This window comes from Odontesthes bonariensis, chromosome 5, assembly GCF_027942865.1.
Source record: "Odontesthes bonariensis isolate fOdoBon6 chromosome 5, fOdoBon6.hap1, whole genome shotgun sequence".
NCBI classification, from domain to species: Eukaryota; Metazoa; Chordata; class Actinopteri; order Atheriniformes; family Atherinopsidae; genus Odontesthes; species Odontesthes bonariensis.
Window position 1 is genome coordinate 31488245 of NC_134510.1, and position 19988 is coordinate 31508232.

Here is a 19988-nt window from a genome sequence, read left to right on the forward strand (position 1 = left end):
TGAGACAAAGACAGTTATATTGCCCATTGTCACGTCATCGCTCCTTGGGTATAGTTGATCGTTCTTCTACCTTTCCTCCCCAACCACAGCTGAGGTTACCCAGACACAGTCGTAAATATCAGCTTCATCCCTGTCCCCCATAAAGTGCAGTTATCATTACAACAAACACACCATTGTCAAGAGGAATTTAAGAAAACAGGACAGGGTGGTATCTTGCAACACGGTCATTTGCAGGTTATACACAGTAACGCTCAGTACAATGCATATAAGAAGTCATTTTTATATGCATTAAAACCCAAGAGCCTATTCAATCTGTTAAAGCAGTGGCATTCACTCATTGTTCACTTTTTTACGTTAATGTTCCTCGCTCAAAAATGACAAAGAAGATATATTTGCGATTCACGGCTGACGAGACTCCTTACATATGTTGACATAATTTATATTGGCGTCAGAAGTGGTTGTGTAAATCGTATCGGCAGGGGATGGAGCAGCTGAAAATATCATTTTTCTACATGTTGAATCTTACTGAAAATGTGAAGGTTTAATTGTACCACAGTGATCACAAGGACGCCATCTGTACCTCCCGAAGGCTTTTGGGTTTGAAAGGACAGCAGTGCACTCTCCAAGAAACACTCACTGTTCCTTTAAATGAAAAGCCCGATGTTTGATATTTAGGAGGATTATTAGGGCAATCTGATTCAAACAGCCTACTTCTGTCACAGCTTCAGAAAAGCTGTAATTGATTTAAGTAGCTGTCACATTTTCCCAATAATGAGAGCACCAACACAAAGAGCTGCTTGTCAAGGAGGTAATATATCACTGTGCCCCACATATGGACACGTATTGAAACTTTAACTACCAAAGAGCATGTGCTCTTCCTGTCTGTAGTTTTATAAAGGCATGCAGTTAGTTTTGGCTTTCTTTGTCCATCTTTAATTCTGGTTCTCAAGATAATGAAAAGTTGGAGTTTCCAGGGGTTTACTTGACGTATTCGAAGATTTTTCGATCTTGTATTTCTGCAGATGAAAAAACTTTCCTCTGTAGCAGCACGTGCACAGAGGTAGACCTACACTCATTTAAAGCTGTTACAAGATTTATGAGGAATTTTTTTTTTTTTATGACAAACTAACTTGCATTTTCATGTTTAAGTGTCCAATCCTCCCTAAAGATTAAGTATTGACTAAAGATGGAGAGAAAATTGGCATCACAATGTCATTGTAAGTGTGCACTATGTGCAGTTCAAATTGCAACCGTTTGGATAGACCCCACAGCATTGGATGATAGAAGTTTGTCTTCAAGCCTCACCCCCATCTCCTTCAGGAGATAGATTTGCACAAGGTCTCAGCCAACCAGTCTGGGAAACACACTATAATATAAATATTCATAATAAAATATAGATAATAATAAACTATTAACTTAACTTGACTTTTAGAGAAACAAGTTTCCACACTTCAAAAAGGGCTTTACAGACAAAACTTAAATGTAAACCTAAAGCATGACAATACCCAAGCAGTCATTTTAACCACGTGAGCCTTGTGACAGCAGATTAGAAGAGGTTGCATATTATATTTTACTATATGGCCCCAGATAAAAACATCTAAAAAACAAACAAACCCAGTAATCTCAATTTGAAGCACATGTTCGAGCAGGCAGCTTCCCCTAATTCACTTAAACAACTTCTATTTCCCTGTGGCTATTTACGTTGACCTTTTAGCTTTGATAGCGATGCTGACATCAAAGGACGCCAACATCAAATTAACCTTCATCCTCATCAGTGCATGGCTTCTCTCAGATGACCAGCAGTTATTCCTTTCTACTTAAAAAGTTAATTCTATCATCTAATGGTAACAATGTGTTTAAAGGTTAGAAAAAAAGTGGAGGACACTGTGTCTTTGACTACTTCAAAGAAATGATTTCTCTATCTCTCCTTGGAAGTTTAGGAAGTAACTCATCTGCTGTGTTTGCTGAACTTTAACCCTTAATACCAGCTGTTGGCCTGACGATGATGGTTAGACTTTAGCATGAGAATATTCGGTTGCCACACAAAAAGAGAACATAGGATTTCTTCCTGTATTGTGATCAACTCCTTTTGAGTGAATTCTCCTCTTTTGTTTGGGAGCAATAGTCTTTGACAAATTAGCGCAAACTTACTTTTTTTTGTGCCCCATTCTGCAAAAAAAACAGCAGCCGACGTATTCAATGATCCTATGTGGAGCATCTAAAAAGGACAATAATATCATTCAAAGCTTAAAACCAGCAGTAAAAAAAAAAAAAAAAAAAAAGCTGTACAACAAACAATCCAACTAAATTCTTCATCTCACCCAACAACTTTTATGTCAGCAAATTCCAGAGCAGCTCATAAAAGCTCGACTGGTTTGGTTTTATTAAACTCCTCACCTGAGACAGCCTGCGGTCACAAAATGTTTTAGTGCATTTAAAACTATAAAAGCTTACAATAATTGTCAAAAAATACTGATGTGGCTGCGTGCACCACTAAAGTTGGCTTATCTTTTTATTCCACATTTGTGCCGAGTGTCAGAAAAGTTAGCTGTGACGAGGTGTGGCCTCCCTGTGCCATTAAATCCTCCCTGGTGATGGTGGTAAGGTGACATACTGTAAAAGTGATGCAGTCCTAATATGAAGCAGGTGTTATATAATAACAGTACAAGGTGACCTCGAAGACCAAACAAAGCCCAAAATCCTCCCAAATGAATGAATCAGAGCTCACACAGAAGCAGATATAATATGTTGTATTCAGATTTTGAACACATCAGTCTACCCAACATTTAGTGCAAGTTCTGCAAACATTACATCAACATTCACACAACAGGTTTTTGCAAGATTGTCCTGCTGCATTATTAAATCAGCTGCTTAGTAGCCAAAAAAAAAGAGAAAAAAAAACAACATATTATCATTGCTTAACAGGCGAAGAGAAGAGATTGGCAAAATATAATTTAAAGATACATTTCATTTTGTATCTCAACCTTTTAACACACCAACCAATTGTAAATTTACAGATATTTTCATGTTATTTCCGTGGCATTGTCAGTGAGGGGATAACAGGAGGTTTCAATCTTTAAAACAACCTGACTGAAGAGCAAAAGTTGTAGTTCATGTCAGAAAATCTGCCATTTTTGGTGTGCTATATTGTCATAATTCAGTACATAGCACTGCAATAAAGCACAAGCTGCATTAAAAGTAAGAGAAAAAAAGCATCAGTGACAATGTTGTGTAAAAAGCTTAAGAAATGTGATGAAATGCTGCTTTTCTGTGTTTTGTGTCATGCTAAATAGTACATCTCCCCGTTTTGTCTGGCGGGTTAACCAACATGACTAGGTTCCCTAAGAGTTTAGGATCGTGTGATTCTTCACTTTACACTTTATGGAATAAATAAACAGTCAATGAAATGAAATGTTACAACATGAATAATTGCGCCTGAAAGGCATTGCACAAGTGCACATTTAGCTTTTGAATTCTAAATTAAAACTGGGGAAATTTCACTTTAACTCAACATCTCATAACAAGCCTTTAAGAGAATTTTCAGCTGACAATGAAGCTGTCCTTACATGACAGCCGCTAAGTCCACAACATTTGTGGAGAGCAGAGTCACAGATGGAGACAGAGATGTAGTTAAAAAGAAAAATTTGGATCTGCTATTAAATTTAGAGCTAATCCAAATCTCATCAAACTAATTCATGAAGGTACCTTCAGGGTAACTGTGGGCAAACTGCAAAGCTTGGCAGAGATGAGTAACAGAACACACAGAAGCAACACTTGTCAGTGACTGGGTGCTGACGCCTGACGTCACCCAAAATAAGTGACTTCATTGCTGCTTTATGTGTTGTTCAAAGAGACTTTTCCATTTACAGTTTGACAGGAAACATGAGAAATGACGAGAAAAAGTGCAGTAAAAAAAGTAAACAGTACAGGAATACTTGGCTGTTAGACAATTCAACATTTACACATGGACACATACACACACAGATTTAACACATACAGTACGTTGTGTGTGTGTAATACCTGTCTTGAGCACTGACCTGAGGCCCATCAGTGAAATCGAGCGGATATTTCTCACTCAGCCTTCACATCCACAAACAACATGAGGAGACATCATTCAACTGTGGTGCTGCTCTGCCGCACTGCTCCTGAGAATAAAAAGCCTTCCACGTTTCTTCCATCTGACAGACCTTAAAACTGCTTTTACTGTTCAAGCAGCCTCATAGTAGACAAACTAAATGACAGGATGTCACCAACTCTTCAACATTTTCTTGATATTCTAAGAAAAGTACAGTTGATCTGATTACTAATTTGAAGAAAAAAAAACAAAAACAAGAGTTCTGCATCAATGTGAACCTCAAATATCACTCGCTGGACTGTCACTGGCCTGATATTCTAACCGGAAACAAGGTGGTTGTTCTTTTGTAATGTGGCATTTAAAAAGGTTAAATATATTATTGCAATATCATGGGGACTGTGCTGTCGAGTCATCGACTGCAGCAAGAACAGGACCTGTGAAGAAGAAGGAGGAGGAGGAGGAGCATCCCGGGCACGAATTCTTTCAGCTCATTTCAACCCTGTTACGCGTTCACATTTCATGATGTGGTAAAATGATCAGCTGTTTGTTGAACTCTGTCAGATTTGACCATCTTTCCAGATGAAAAATGTCGGTGCTCATTATCCCATCTGGTGGAGGAGCGGTGTCTGTGTTCTTATGGCAAACGTACTTGGTCAGTCTTCTGATGGCAGCTGGATTTTTGGTAATAGTGTGTTTCATTCTGTCCCATAACCCCTCATAGGTTAAGGGTTTTATTTCACACTGAAGAGACTGTTGATTATTTTGCAATGGTTACTTTTTTATAATAGTTACTGTGATGTTGTCCATTTGACATTGATTTTCATGCGTACATTCTGTCCATTCATGTTGGCAAGTGGGGAAAATCAAGCAGCAGTTACATTCTGACACTTCATAACATTCAAACTGCAGTTTCAGAATATCCAACGATGCCTTCCTCTCTTTAGTACCTTCCTCCAAGTCCCTGATAAGTACTTTCTCACAAGCTCAGTCTTCATTGGAGCTGGGAGACCTTGAGGGGTGAAGTGCTGGAAATGTCCAAAAAGAAGGGTCCTTCCTGTTTGGGGAGGAAGGTGGTGGGGATGACGTTGTAGATGCCTGCTGGGACGTGTTCCGCCTCCATGTAGCAGTAACCACATCTATACGAAGGCAGAGAGAGAAATAGACTTTTTGTGCCCCACAGAACTTAAGATCAGCTCAGATGGGTAACAACCAGGCATCAAACCAGCAGGACAAATTATCACACTAACTTTCTTCTTCTAAACTTCAGTTACTCAACTTAATCCAAAAGCATCTGATGAGATAAATTAAAATGTATGTCAAGACGTGCCTAAGCCATGAGAAAGCAGCTTTATTGGTCATTCAGCTGTATCTATATACACTTCAGCTTTATTGTTTTTAAAAAAACAACGATGATTAAAAGTCAAGTTTTGGTCTGACTAACAAATTATTATCTTATTTTCTAGTGTCGTGTAAAAAAGCTCCCAATTCCACCTCAAATTGTGAAAACTAAGGAGGAGGTACATGCTGTTTAATTCTCTTAAGTACAGTAAGTGATAGAAAAAAACTACCTGGCAGACATTAATGAAACTTTGGGGTAGAAGTGGAGCATGTGGCCTTGGCACTGGATGTGCTCTAAAAGTACCCTCTGAGACCCTCCGTAACTACTTATTACTATTAACACTATAACTATGATTCCCTCTATATACTGTGAATGTGTCTGTAGAGTAGAGTCACTCTGAAATGGTGGACCAGACAGAGGTGATGACCTCTTAAAGCTTCCAGCAGAGTTTCTGTGCTAAAAGGTCAGGACTGAACCCTTTAGATCTGATTGTTGCTCTGAAAAGAAAAACTAAAAAGCTTGACTTCTCCTTAAACTGCTTTCTGAAGGGAGAGTGCCTGGGATTCTGTTGATCATAGGGCCCTCTGTACCTGTAATCTCCACTGCTCTTCTTCTGGATGGCAGCTGGGCCTGGATCGCCTACAGTGGACACTGTCACCATCTCGAAGCCAACACTGTACTGCCTGCATACACAAAGCAAAAAACAGGGAGAAGGGATGACTACTAATATCAACACATGCTAATGGTGGCTATGTTGTAAATAATAATGATTCCCCAGATTCACAGTCCACACCTCTTTGTGAGTATGTGAGTAAGTCATTAGCAAAGAAACAACCCCGTTTACTCCTTATCTGACCATACATAATAATAGAAGGATGAAGAAAATTTAAAAAGAAATTATAAAATATGATCCAATTTGAAATGAAATAAATAAAAAAAATCGTCGTGTCAATCCTAGATTTATGACATCATTTTGGAGGCTGAGGCTGAAGTATTATCACTGTTCTTTGGATATGATATTTCAGAAATCAAGCTGCTGGCTCTTTAACAATAAAAACAATAACTAAGGCTTTAAAACCTTTTGTTGACACTTCTAAAACACCACCTAGAAACCCAGATTGAGAAGCTAGATAAGCAGCCTGATAAATAGTTTATTCAACTCATGTTGAGTTAAAAAAAATAAATAAACAATCAAATTAAAATACTTTAATGTTAATCCAGTGATCATAACAAGGCACGAGGTTAAGTTGTGCGATATCAGATAATCTAGTAGAAGCCTGACCTGGATCCTCGAAGCTCGATAAGCAGTGGGCCGGACCTCTCCAGATTAACCTGATAGATCGGGTTGTGTTTGTATGAGTCCTTATAGTTTCCACAACCCCCAGCGCTGACCCCCTTCCACTGGCCGTTGATCTGAAGACAGTGTGACAAACTGAACCACCTTTTTCAGTAACAGCAACAGATTGAATTCAACCAAAAACAGAGCAACACGAGTAATCTTCAACCTTTGAATGCCATTAAAAGCATGTGGTCAACACAAACAGCACAGGAAAAACAAAATAGCTCTTTACTGGGAACTGAATTAAGCTGTTACAATAAAGACTAATGAGTACGAAACTTCACAAAAATATAAACAAATAAATAAATAATGTTACCCTTTTTGTGTGAGTGAAGGGATTTGGGATCTTGGAGAAGGAACATTTGCATCCGGAGTACACCTATATAAAGAAACAAAACCTGTCAGAAAAGGATCTAAGCGTTCAAATTCCTTTTCTAAAGGAACAAAAGAGCATACAACAAAGAAAGACTTCATTTCTGTAAAACAAAGCGAGGCATGTTTCTTAATGCCATAGATCTCCCTTTGAAATAAGGTTGCTAATTTATTCATGACGACGGGCCTGAAAAATAGATTTGTCAGTCCTGCCAAAAGACACATCAGAAAATAAATCACGTTTCCTGCTTCCAGATTGAATGCCTAGTGTAAATTCTTTACAAGAGAGTTCAATCAGATACACTCAAAATGATTCTAAAGCAGAAATGCTGATCTGAGCTGAGGGGAGATCATGTTCACGGATGACTTGGTGGAGCGAGCGAGACCCTGCAGTGCTTACAGCATCTCGTTGCTGTTAAACTAAAAAAAGATGCACACAAACACGGTAAACACAGCTTAGAGCAGACACATATAAGGGATGCACAATGTTTAATGAGCAATTTCAGTATAAAGGGCTCTCCACAGCCCGCGTTGCATGCAGTGGGGGGATCCATCAATTATATATGACTTAAGAGAAATATATTTGGGTCACACGTGTACATGCACTCTTATAAGACTCTCACTCCCTCAACTCGTCTCAAGGAAATTTTCAGAGGAGTGCAAGTCGGTTTAGCAGAATAACATCAAAGATGAAGTATGATTTATAGGGAGAGAAGAGGAGAGAAGACCAATTAATGTTCCCAGCCAGCTCACAATGCATTGTGATAATGTAAGACTGACATTCTGCTCAATCCAGTATGAGTAAGTATAGTAAGGTCTGCTTGGCTGCTTTGAGATGTTCAATCATTCAGAAATCATAAACAGTTTGCTGGCCTCTACCAGGACTGTGGAACTTTAAATGACCACAGTTTAGCCTGAGGCTACCTTGTTTGTACACAGATGACGCTGTTCATGAGAGGAATGCTGAAGTTAAGTAGAAGCACAACCGTGTATGACTGAGTATTTGGTAAAAGGGTGCAGACCCAGAAGTCCCTGTGTGGGCAAGCATTAGTGACCTGAATTTGATTCGAGCAGCCATAAATAGACCAGTGGATTTCAATGAGTAATAGGGTGATGCGAGCTCTTTTTGGCTTATTGAAACCAACCGTGATACCATGCTTAGAATCATCTGTAGTTTCACTGTGCAAGCTGGGAGACCTGCTGGAACAGCACTACAGTGGGTGAGGTGAAAGGTAACCACGGCCTGCGCCAGGATTCTGGTGGCAATCTTGAGTATATTATGAACTGATTTTCTGGCCTCTTCTATTTACGATTCTCAAATTATAGCTGGAACACTTGTCCTGCTGACGTGCAGCAGTGTTTCCCATACATTGAGGAAACTATGGCGGCCCGCCATAGTTTCCGAATCCCAATCGTTTGAAACACAGCGATTATTATTATTTTTTTTTTTTATTTTTTTTTTGAAACACAGCGATTTCCTCGAAAACCAACCAATATGACTATACAACAGGTGAATTAGTAATTAAACATGTCCTAAAGTGTGCAATGTCAGAGTTTTGAAGTTTAGTGGCAAAAAAAGGTTTATGTGTTATTAGTCGCTGTCGGGGCGATTGACACACGTTATAGATCAGTGGGTGCGCGTGCATAAAGATCAGCTGTAATCATCGTGATTTCGTTGACAAACATATTTTTTTGACCTATTTATATTCTGAGAAATAATGTGAAATTTGATCAATGACGAGTACACTAGTATGTTGTCCGGTATGTTGCTTAAAAAAATAGTAAGCTCAATAGTTTCTGTTTAAAATAAGGTGTTTCATCCGTCCCGCATGTGTGGTTCAACCGTCCCGACTAGGCGGAGCGGGGTGAAGTTGGTTTTATATTCGACATTCGCCTATTTTCCAGCTTTGTAATTGTAATAGCGTCACGAAAACCGCACCAATTAGCCTCAGGATGGTATTAATATTTACAGAAAACTAAGACTAACATACCACAGGCTTTATCAACTCACCAAAGTAAGCCTGAAAGATCAGAGTAATCGCGCCGAATATACTTCTAAGTGAACTACGGCAGCCGGAGCGCTTAGGGACCGTCGCAAAACTGCAACGCCTTTTTTTGTTCTCACTGGATATGCAACCAATGAACACCAAACCACTTCTAATGGGTTTGTGAACTCACTATAAAGCTTTCACAGTCTTTTAGTTTCCAGAAAAATCATTTTAGGTAGAACATTTACTCAGTGTGCATAGTTAATTCCATTTTAGATTTTTATTTTGTAGTAGCTCTCTTGTTTTTAAAGATATCAACACCAAACCACTTCTGATGTGTTCCTGAACTCATTGTGTACTTCCCACACCCTTTGTTATCAAGGAAAACCTTTTCAAGTTTCTCAAAAAGGCATAAGTCCTCACTGTATATGATCCATTCATATTTTTCATGAAGTTTAGTTTTAACCTGTAAATATTTTCTATTACAATTGTTATCATTGGGTTTTAATGACAAGATGAGGTTTCCTCATAAGCCCACAAGGGTTTCTGACATCTCCAGCACACATTCCTTTTTTTTAATTTGTTGTGTTTTATTGTGTATTTTTTTGTTATATTTGAATGAATGTGTGCAAATCAATCAAATAAAATAAAATCTGCAGTCGCACAAATTTTCCCCCATAGTTTCCAAAAATTCTGTGGGAAACACTGTGCAGGTTTACAAATTTTGTGAGTGCATTAGTTCATCACGTATATCATAGGATATAAAAATATGTAGTCCTATTCTTGTTAGGTCCTGTGGCATTACACCACATCGTAACTTTGAAATCTTTGGTGGCCTCTGGAGGCATCTTTGTAAATCTCTTCAGCATGACAACAAATTCCCAATTCAAGTGTATGGCTGTGCATGTGCAGGGCTTAGACGGAGTTTTTTTTTTTTTTCAAAGAGCAGACATAGCCAGATTATCTAGTAATGCCTTAAAATCCCACCCATTCTGAGCTAATGAAAGTGGTTTAAATATCAGTGCGATAAGGATGTCTCATGTCCTGCAAATAGACATGTAATTTGAATAGAAAAGAAAAAAAACTAAATTGTATACATTAGCTTTAATGCTGCCTCTGTGTTAATGTGTGACATCGGGAAGAAAAAAATCCAACTTGTTTTACCAATAATGTACATTTTTAAATTCATATACATCATATAACTCAACTACTAAGCTTTTCAGAAAAAAAATGTTTTTAAACAATGGTTTAACAAAAGCTTTATGGTTAAGTTCATACAGGCATCTCCTACCCGCAGTGTGTAGTTGATGGTGTTCTGTTTCTCATACTGGGAAACCACCAGGGTGAAGGTGTGCGTTCCCGCGCTGGTCAGCCTCATCTTGGTCAGGTAGTGTGGGCTGTTGATGCGGATGCCATCAATGTAAGGAGGGGGGTCCGCTGTAAGGTAAACCGGCAAATGATTTACAGGTCACAGTTAAAGTAGACCTTTTTTTTTCTCGTAACTTTCACCTGAAAGAGGTTTTTTTGTTTTGTTTTGATTCTTAATTTTATAGTGAGATATTTCTTTCAAAGCCAATCTTTGTCTTTGTAAAGGGAGCAGTGCATCAGACAAACGGCACCTCTGTAGCAGACTAATCTTGCCTACTGGCATTCAACCTTGCAGTGCAAAATGGGGCTGCTGTTCATCCACTATCAAACCTCACCTGGGTAGTAAACCTTCTTGCCATCTGTCTTGTAGACGACCAGAGTGATAAACTCCTTGTTTTGTGCAAAATCATCCTGGACAAACAAACAACAGTCATCAGATAAAAGCGAGGCATTCCAATATTAGGTCAGAACGTTATTAAGCTGCTCTACCTTGTCAGTGATGTGTCTGGTGAGCAGAACCCACACAGCAGCTCCCCCTGTTGGACACTGGACCTCAAGCTTGTACTGAGGATTGTTTGCAAGACTGTAGACATCCTTCACTGGTCCCTGTTTCCCATCCCAGCTACTGCAGTGGGCAACAAAAAAAACAAGTAAACACATGAGAAGAAGTTTTCAAAGTAGTCTTAAAAACTTCTTCATCCTGAAATTTAACAATTTGCATTATGGAGACTCAGTCCCCACAGTATGCAAGTTCTCACAACAGATACAAATACACACCTGTGAAGACAAGATGACTCCTTAAACAGTGCAGGGTTCCAGCTCAGGTAGATGACATCATAGTACTGACAGAGATCCTCCCATGCAATCCAGAAAACTCCTGGAGAGCAGCAAACGATGGAAAAATCCTTTAATGCGAATTCGTCATCATTTGTAAATCTTGCAAAGTAACAAGCTATTATGCACAGAATATCTTTGCTTTGAATGTGCATATTTATCTTTTTACATGTTAACCCTACTGAATAAAATCGTAAGCATCTGTGACTCATTCTCAGGTCAGTTTTCTTTTTATAAATCAATTCTTCTCAAAGCCCTTCCTTGGATGTAAAATGAGACAGACTTCCTCTTGGCTTAGTGATACAAAATGCTCCACATTCAGTGTCAAACTTAGTGTGACATTTTCCCACAGCTCCACCAGAAAGCACTGCACGTAGAAGAAAAGAAAAAGAAAATACCATTATCAAACTTCTGGGCTGTCTTGGGGTCAAAGTTGAGGTATTTGAGCAGCTCCGGCGTCCAGTTCTTCTCGTCTCGTTCGCTGTATCGCCCCTTCCACCGCAGATGACTCCACGGATTCTTGAGCTGCAGGAAACGCATTCCCTTCAAGAGTAACACACATGCAGAGACGGGGTTACAGGAAATACAAGCGCAGGACATTCACTTATGTGTCTATAGGCCATAAAGATAATCTAACTTGATTATTTACTACAACTGTGTGTTATTGTAGCTAATGGCATTATTTTAAGAATCAAACTCATTCTCCAATTTGGATTTCCTGCTGATAATGAAAACACTTCCAAAGTTAATGTATCTGTTTTTCACTGGCATGGTCAACTTATTCAGAGAATCGTGTCACTCATGAAGCTAGTCTAACCTTCTATCAGTAGCTTCAGTCATACATCTAACACTGGTAAGACATGATAATTGTTTAATTTCAGTAAGCGATAGAGTTTATCTGCATTTGCAACAGTCAGTGCTTCAGCTACACCAAATGTCTGATAAAGCCTGATGTTTTCCATTCTTTCTCTCAGAATAAGTACAGTATAATGCTTGTAATGATGTGCCAATGCTAAAATCATCCCCCAAACCTTGTAATCCCTGATGTCGAGAACAGCATAGGCATGTGTTGGCACCAAGCCCCATCGTTCCCCTTCTTCCTCTGTCATCACCCCTGTTGCCGTGGTGATGAGAACATCTCCCCTGTGAAATCTGGAAACAGAGATGGACACAGATAGAAAGAGGAAGCTCAACAAAGACATTAAGGGAGAAAGGGAAGTGCAGAAGAAATTCAAAGTAAAACCTAGAAAGTCTGAGTGTAAGTTTGCTGATCACCTCTGGAAGAGCATGCGGAAGGTGTCATCCTTGCTGAATGACTGATTGTCAGAGTGCATAGCGATGCGTTCAGGGATCCAACCAGTGAGTGCATGCAGATCGATGTTCTGTAAAAGGAAATGTTGAAATAAAAAAAGCGACCTAACTCTTCGACAAACATCAGATTTTCAATTGAATTCATAATATAAGATAAAGTGTCAAACTCCGGTCACTAACCGAGTTGGAGCCGGGGAAGTCGTAGCCACCCATCACCTTCATGTAGGCCTTTTCTATAAGGGACACCCACAGTTCATTCCTGTTGCTGGAGTAGGAACACAGCAGCTCTCCATTACGATCCACAGGCAGATAATCATCTATAATAACCTAAAAAGAGACACGCAGATGGCTCAAGGGCACTGTATGGATGACAAATACAAACAACAAAAACATGAAGCTTAATGCTTGTTTGTTTGTGAATACCACAAGTATGAATTAAGAAAGTTCCAGTAAATCTTCTATTACGCTGAATGATGAAAAAGTGATCAGAGCTTTAAATATCTTATATCTAAAAAAATGAATCTGATTTAAAACTATTCTCTCTGTTGGATTCAAACTGTTCTGAGAGCTGCAGAGATAATCTCTCTTTGTTACACTTTCTATTCTTAAACAGTAATCGAACATTTGCCTGGAAAAAAAAGTGCATGTAGGGCACACATCAGCGAGCCGAGGTGATCTACCATCTATCAGGGGAGACACACAAGCGGCGGGAAAGAGGAAGTATTTAAAGGCCAGAGCACATCGTCCCTATTGGAGGGAAGTCACACCATCTTAAAAAGTCATGAGTGCACTGCATTACACTGTAAGATTTATATCGTGTGCTGCCCTCGTACGGTTTCATCAGCAGAAGATGAACTGGTTTTGTAAGTCTGCCTTACCTTTCTGGGAACGCCATTGATGTGAAGTTTGACCATGTACTTCCCACAGGGGTTATACTCTGGTAGCCCCTTTCTGTTCTGAGGGTAGATTATGCTGCAACACAAGCACACAAACAAAAAAGTCTGGGTTGGATTCAATAAAAACCTTAGACATCTGTAAATTTCTGTTTGCTGCTAATAAAAACGTTGGAAGTTTAGAACTTTTTTTCATTTTTATAAACTGATCAGTTCTGGTCTAATTTTCAACATAATTCCATGGAGCTACTTTAAAAAATATGAACAATCCTCTTGTGATACGACTTTGTAAATACTCTTGCTTCCAGAGAAATTTCCAACATTTGGAGTATTTAAAAAAAAAAAAAAAAAAGTACTTTTTTTTGCCTTTGGTATGAAAGTGGACAAATGTAAAGCAAAGACATTCACAAAATACCTCAAGTGACAATGTGCAACATATTAGCCTTTGAAAAAGTAACTGAGAAGATAGATATGTACCTGGTGATGAGTTTTTTGCTGTAGCGCCTTTCATAGGCTGCACTGATGGCTAGTGATGCCACAAATGAACAGTCAGAGACCACCGTCTGGATAAAAGGCATTAAACGAACAAATCGAGTGTTAATGGTTTCAGACAGCGTAAACTGTACATGGCAGTGAAAGAGTGCATGTTGAAGAGGCATTCAAATTTAAGATTACAAAAGAAGCTGCCTAAACAACATGAGTGATACATTTAACTCTGCTTGAATTAATTAATCCTGTAAGTTTGTTCAAGCTCTGCAGACCCAGCAAATAATATTCTAATTTCTCTACGATAAAAATGTAAATATTTTTTTTTTTTTATATTTTTTGGGGGCTTTTTATGCCTTTAATGATAGGACAGTTGGAGAGAGACAGGAATGCAGGGGGCAGAGAGAGAGGGGAGACATGCAGCAAAGGGCCGCTCGGTGCGGGACTCGAACCGGGGCCAGCTGCAGCGAGGACTATAGCCTCTGTACATGGGGCGGCTGCTTAACCCACTACGCCACCGACCGCCCCAAAATGTATATTTTTTTATAACATTGTGCCATCTGCTGAATGAGTTTAGACAGAATATTGGTATAAGAAACAAATAATTGTGACAATGTGAGAGTGCCATATTCCAAATGAACAGTTTACAATGCAGTATGCAGCAAACAGATATGGGAGAGTTGTAGGGCGCCCAGCTGATAATCTGACCTGTTTGATGCTGAAGCTGGACACAGACATGATCATAGTGGGGTTATTGCAGATCTCGTCTGGTCGAACCCAGCGGGAGAAAATGGCCTTCTGTTTGGGGGACAATGCCAGTTTCCCCATTTTGTCCCTGCAGAAAAGTTTGAAAAATAAATAAAGACTTAGCAAACATTAGTAAATATTTATAGATCTTTATAATTTCCCTTTGGGATGCATAAAGTATTTTTTCATTTACTTTAGTTTTCATTCAAAGCCAAAGCTTTAGATATTTAATGGTTTCAGTACACATATTCAGTTTCCTAATAATAACCTCTAAAAACCACATCTGTACTTCAAAGCAATCCTCACCATGATGGCTTCTGTAAGCATTTCTGAAACATTTTAGGTGTCCTTCACTGATCTATCTACAAATTCATGAGTTTAAAATGACATCAACACACATCCATTACTCCAGAATTGCCCTGTGAAGCATGTTGTCAGTAAATAGTGCAAATAAATGACCAATTCAAAACTCTATGTTCCATCTCAGATGACATACCCCAGTTCCTCTATGATGAGGTAAACCAAAACAATTAATCCTATGTTCCTCCAGTGCTTTGCTTACCCTCTGTTACCATTTTAAAACAGCTGAAAGTAAAAATCAAACTCACGAGAATGGCACAGGGAAGGCAAATCGCTCCTTCAGGTCCACACTCATGAAGGGCACGAAGGCTATGCCATTGATAGTAGATGTACTCCTGGACATTGAAGACAGTTCAGCAGAAGACGTTATATATTGTGGTATTTTTTTCTTTCACATCCCACAGCTGACTGAATACATCCCTGACCAGAACTTTAAGCTCCCGTTGTAGTGTGTTAAAACACTTTATGAAATTTTGTGGCACATGATCTTTTCACTTTGATTGTTACTTCTTACTTCAAGTCTTTTAAAAACAACTAGAATATCATATTAAACAATAAGCAAAGACGCTCTTTTAAAGTGGCATCACTTTACTAAAGATTCCACCAGCAGTCTCACCTGAGAACCTCAATTTCCTCAGAAGTGTAGCGCTGGCCCTGGGGCTCACTGGACTGGACAGCCCGTACAGGCTGTGGCTGTGGTCGGTCGTGGATGGTGAAGTCTGGCCCGAGGGGGAAAAACTGGCGGACCGGTCCCGCAGAACTAGCACTACTGTTGGGCTTGGTCCCAGGAGGCCCCGTTTTATCCTGAGAATGGGCTGGAGTTGATCTGGACTGGGATTCTTTAAGACCTTCTGCCCTAAAGACAAAGTGGAGCAGAGCTTGTTTTTTTTAATTAAATATGGAAAAAAAACAACGGCAGTTTTTAAAATCAGTAAATAAACATTTAGGCAAATTATAAGAGCCATGTCTTATTATATAATCATGTTTATAACCAGTCAAAACATTTAAACAACTGTATATAAACTGCAGTGTATTCCATTATAGTTTGGTTTAGATAGATAGATAGATAGATAGATAGATAGATAGATAGATAGATAGATAGATAGATAGATAGATAGATAGATAGATAGATAGATAGATAGATAGATAGATAGTACTTTATTCATCCCAATTTGGGAAATTATTTTGTTGCAGCAGCATACAGTATAAAGATATGTAAACAATTAAAGTAAAAACAAGCAAGTAGAATAGAATAAAATAAAAAAAGTGAATAAACATTAGCTATATACAAATCTACAGTATGAAGAGTTTTTTTTTTTGTTATTGTTTTTTAGGAGACTTCAAGCCTATTGAGCTTGAAGTTCTCTTCCAGCCGTTTGTGTAATAAAAAAAACACCATCATCATTGCTCATATACAGAAATTCAATTGAGTATTTTTGATTGGTATCAAGTAAAAAAGCCTTCTCATCAAACAGATGTTGACAAAATGTCTATTTAAACTATGATTTGCTACTTCGTCTTCTAAGACCACCTAATGTTGACACATTTGTTTTAGCAAAGTTTTACTTTGTTTAAAGAGAAATTTGTTGCCGAAGATTTTTAAAAAGAATATTGACCATCAACCAAAACTTAGCAAAACACTTATGATCAACACCAGCTGGGACAGTAAAATTACAAAGGAGCTTCTGGTAAACTTTGGGTTTATATGTAGAAGTCAGAGCCATATTCAGCCATATGTTTACCTGTCCAAAGCTTGACGCGCCAGCTGCTTCAGCTTGGTCTGAAGTGTCGGGTCTGACGTCTCATTTGACTGTTGGAAAAACAAAAGGAGAAAGACATGTTAGGGTAACAGCATGTGAGAGTTAGTCACTGTGACTGAGAGAGGGATGGCAAACAGAGATAAGGTGGGGGGCGTACGGTCTTAATGCACAGTTCCACAGCCTGCGTGTACAATTCAATAGCTTCATCATCATTCCCCTTCTCGTCTTCCTCAAAGGCCTGTGTAACCAGGAAGCGGGCGCGCTCAAGATCCACCTGCTGCCAGGACTTCAGCGGGTCGCTTGTCTGTCCCTGGACTGGGGTCAAACATCAAAGGAAACGATGGTCAGACAGCAAAACATGAGTATAAATCAGTTTGTTCCCTCTAATGTTCATTTTAAAACACATACAAGCAAGAAACCCTTCTCATATGGGGGCCTTGCAGCATCTTCTTCATAGAGCTTTTTAATGTCCATGTTTGGCTTCTGAAACTTGATTGGAATGGGATCAAATTTATAACAATTTACATCTTGTTTCAGTAGAATTTGATAAAAAGTTTAAACTATTTATTTTGGCCTGTTAAAAGGTCCTTAAGTAGCTCTTACACTTAGTGAAACAAGGTTTCTAAAGATCAAATTTGGTCCAGAGATGTACTGATTCAACCATCAGGTGATTTTAATGAATCTGCACTGAATTTGTTTTAGTTTGAAAATAAGTTGGTTATTTGATCCATAATGAAACAAGATTTCCTTCATAGACAGAAATATACCAATAAAGAGAAAACTTTGCCCTAATTTTACAAAAAACAAAAAATAACATGCAAGAGTTAACCACGACATGCCATCCAAGGTTTATCGAACAAAGGAGGATACTCCAATGTGCACACATACATTCAAACAGGCGTCAGACAGCAAGAGGAAGACTATGTCCTCACAGCCTACTAAGTCATTTTCTGAAACAGAACTTATTACAAATAACTAACATTTGATCATCTTAAGAATTTACATCCAACTACAGGAGATCAACTTCAACTGGAAGATTATTTTGCAACAAATAAGAAGCTGCCAAGCACAGGAAACAGAGTTAAGAACATAAAAAACTGTTCAATTATAGACAAAAGCTAAGCTTCACAAAAGTCTTAACAACAACATGTCATCATAGCAAGTCAAATCATGGCACATCATTTTACAGCTGAAACTTAATCACCAAGGTAAACCTGCCATGATTGCCATATTTTACAAGCACTGAGGCATGACAAATACATCCTCTCGGGAAAATATCAGAGAACTGAAACTTATGAGAACTCGCCGAGATTTGATTCACTGACTTTATCACGGATGATTGTTGTTTCTTGTGAGGTGAGCCTACCTGCGTTGTGGAGAGCCTGAACTCGATCCAAGTACTCGTTCACCTTGTCCTGGATTCCCTCCAGTTTGGACCCTGCCATGCCAGCATATATCAGCGCCTGGGCTGCCTCCTGAGTTGCACAAATCATAAGGGGCAATTAAGTAAAACGTGGCAGTCCAAAACTAAAAAATAAAATCAATCATGAATTAAATTGTTTTGTAATCTGATAAATAGACAATTCAGTCATTTCTTGATAAGATTGTTAGATGTAATTATCTGCTACAGAGGTGAGAGTGGACTTTAGGTTCAGTGTCATATAAGCTAAATGCTAACTTTGTCAGGAAGCAGCTGTTTACACTTTTCAAACTACATTGTATAGCAACCAACCTTATAATAAAACACCGCCTCGTTGTATTTGGCATTCTGGTCGCAGGTTACAGCTGTTTTGGCAAATTTAACAGCATCGACTTCCAACGCCGTGCAATCCATCCTGAACAAAACTTGTTGACAAGTGACAAGCTCAAGCCAGCGAACAAGCTAGGTATCAGCTAGCTGTCGTAATTTAACAAATTAACAAAATGTCTGTCTTTCAGTCGTCACACATTTCATTTCATCATCTCCGGTAAAGCATAGCGAAGGTAATTTTGAGGGGAGTCCTCAATCCCGCTGCCAGAACAGGTTGATTTGAAGTTTTGTTCTACCTTTTCACAAATGACTACAACACCAGTCGCCACCAAAACACCCAAATCATTTCCGGGAAACACAATTCGCGCAGTCGCAGTAGACGACTCGGGCGTGGTTAGGGTATTTTTGTTGACCACAGTGCTCCGCAAAAGTCTTAAGACACTAAGCATTTCTTTATGATTAAAAAAGATTAAGCCAATTATTTTTTCACTCCAAATGAATTTATTGCAAAAGTATTGTCAGAATGCATTATGGGCAAACAATTCTGCCAGTTTATGAAGTTTTTTTACTTTCTAAACGGCATCTGACTTGAAGGTGATGGAACTTTTGGATCGTCTTTTAAAATACAATTCAGCATGTGGTGGATATGTTCAAAATTTGACACACGTTTGGTTTATATTTATCTATGTATCTTTCTTTTAAGCTGCAACATTGTGTTCGGTTCGAAACTGTTTGTGTGATGTTGTGATAAAAAAAATCTTCACTTTTAAAGTTTCTAACCCACACACATTTCTGCTTTGGTTTAACCTAAGACACATGTGATAAACATGATATTTTCATTTCTAATATATTATTTATTAAGTCTGTTTCAACCCACTGGGACATGTGTTGGTGGAACTTGAGTTTAACAGTTGAACACAGATTTATCAAGCATTATTGCTCTTGTAACAGTATTCCACTCAATACTTCCTGTCCTTCTTTGGAGCTCTGTAGGTGCTGATATTGTTCCTGATTATTGGAGTCCAAATGTGGGAGGAACATAATTGTCAGATGTCTGTCTGACAAGAAAGTGTCATCAGCAACATTTTTATTGATTATAACAGACTAAAACATACATTTTCTTAGATGTTTGATATTAGATGCAGCCTAACATGGAGATACTATTTGCATCAGATCTGCAGCCTTTGAAAACAAGTTGAAAAGTGAAACAGAACTATCTGCTGGCCAACCAACAGCAACAATTATTAGTTAACATACAGGAAGCTTTCATCATTTTGCAATCAATGAAAAGCACTGCAACTTTAATAATAATAATAAAAAAAGATTAACTTAATAGTCGCACTTACAAGTAATATTTGTTATCTAA

General features: G+C 38.6%; 1 protein-coding gene across 1 annotated transcript; it reads right to left on the reverse strand.

Annotated features, from left to right (window-relative positions):
• Positions 1 to 2735: 2735 nt before the first annotated feature.
• Positions 2736 to 18963, reverse strand: capn7 (calpain 7). Its single transcript, XM_075466092.1, has 21 exons — positions 18605 to 18963; positions 18239 to 18347; positions 17030 to 17187; positions 16855 to 16922; positions 15729 to 15968; positions 15361 to 15447; positions 14714 to 14840; positions 13997 to 14082; positions 13505 to 13598; positions 12807 to 12953; positions 12591 to 12697; positions 12347 to 12467; positions 11714 to 11858; positions 11259 to 11358; positions 10971 to 11106; positions 10817 to 10892; positions 10405 to 10550; positions 7070 to 7132; positions 6697 to 6827; positions 6005 to 6097; positions 2736 to 5211 (listed from the first exon to the last, which is right to left on the reverse strand). The coding sequence occupies exons 1-21, from the start codon at positions 18704 to 18706 to the stop codon at positions 5067 to 5069; spliced, it is 2481 nt and encodes an 826-aa protein (XP_075322207.1). The 5' UTR covers positions 18707 to 18963; the 3' UTR covers positions 2736 to 5066.
• Positions 18964 to 19988: the final 1025 nt, after the last annotated feature.

Bases quoted from the DNA above. Each gene is read 5' to 3' on its own strand.
- capn7 (XM_075466092.1), bottom strand. From the start codon at position 18,706: ATGGATTGCACGGCGTTGGAAGTCGATGCTGTTAAATTTGCCAAAACA. The intron at 18,348-18,604 runs GTTGGTTGCTAT...TGTGCAACTCAG, and splicing joins AGGCGGTGTTTTATTATAAG to GAGGCAGCCCAGGCGCTGAT. The intron at 7,133-10,404 runs GTAGGAGATGCC...TTCTTTATATAG, and splicing joins CCATCAACTACACACTGCGG to GTGTACTCCGGATGCAAATG.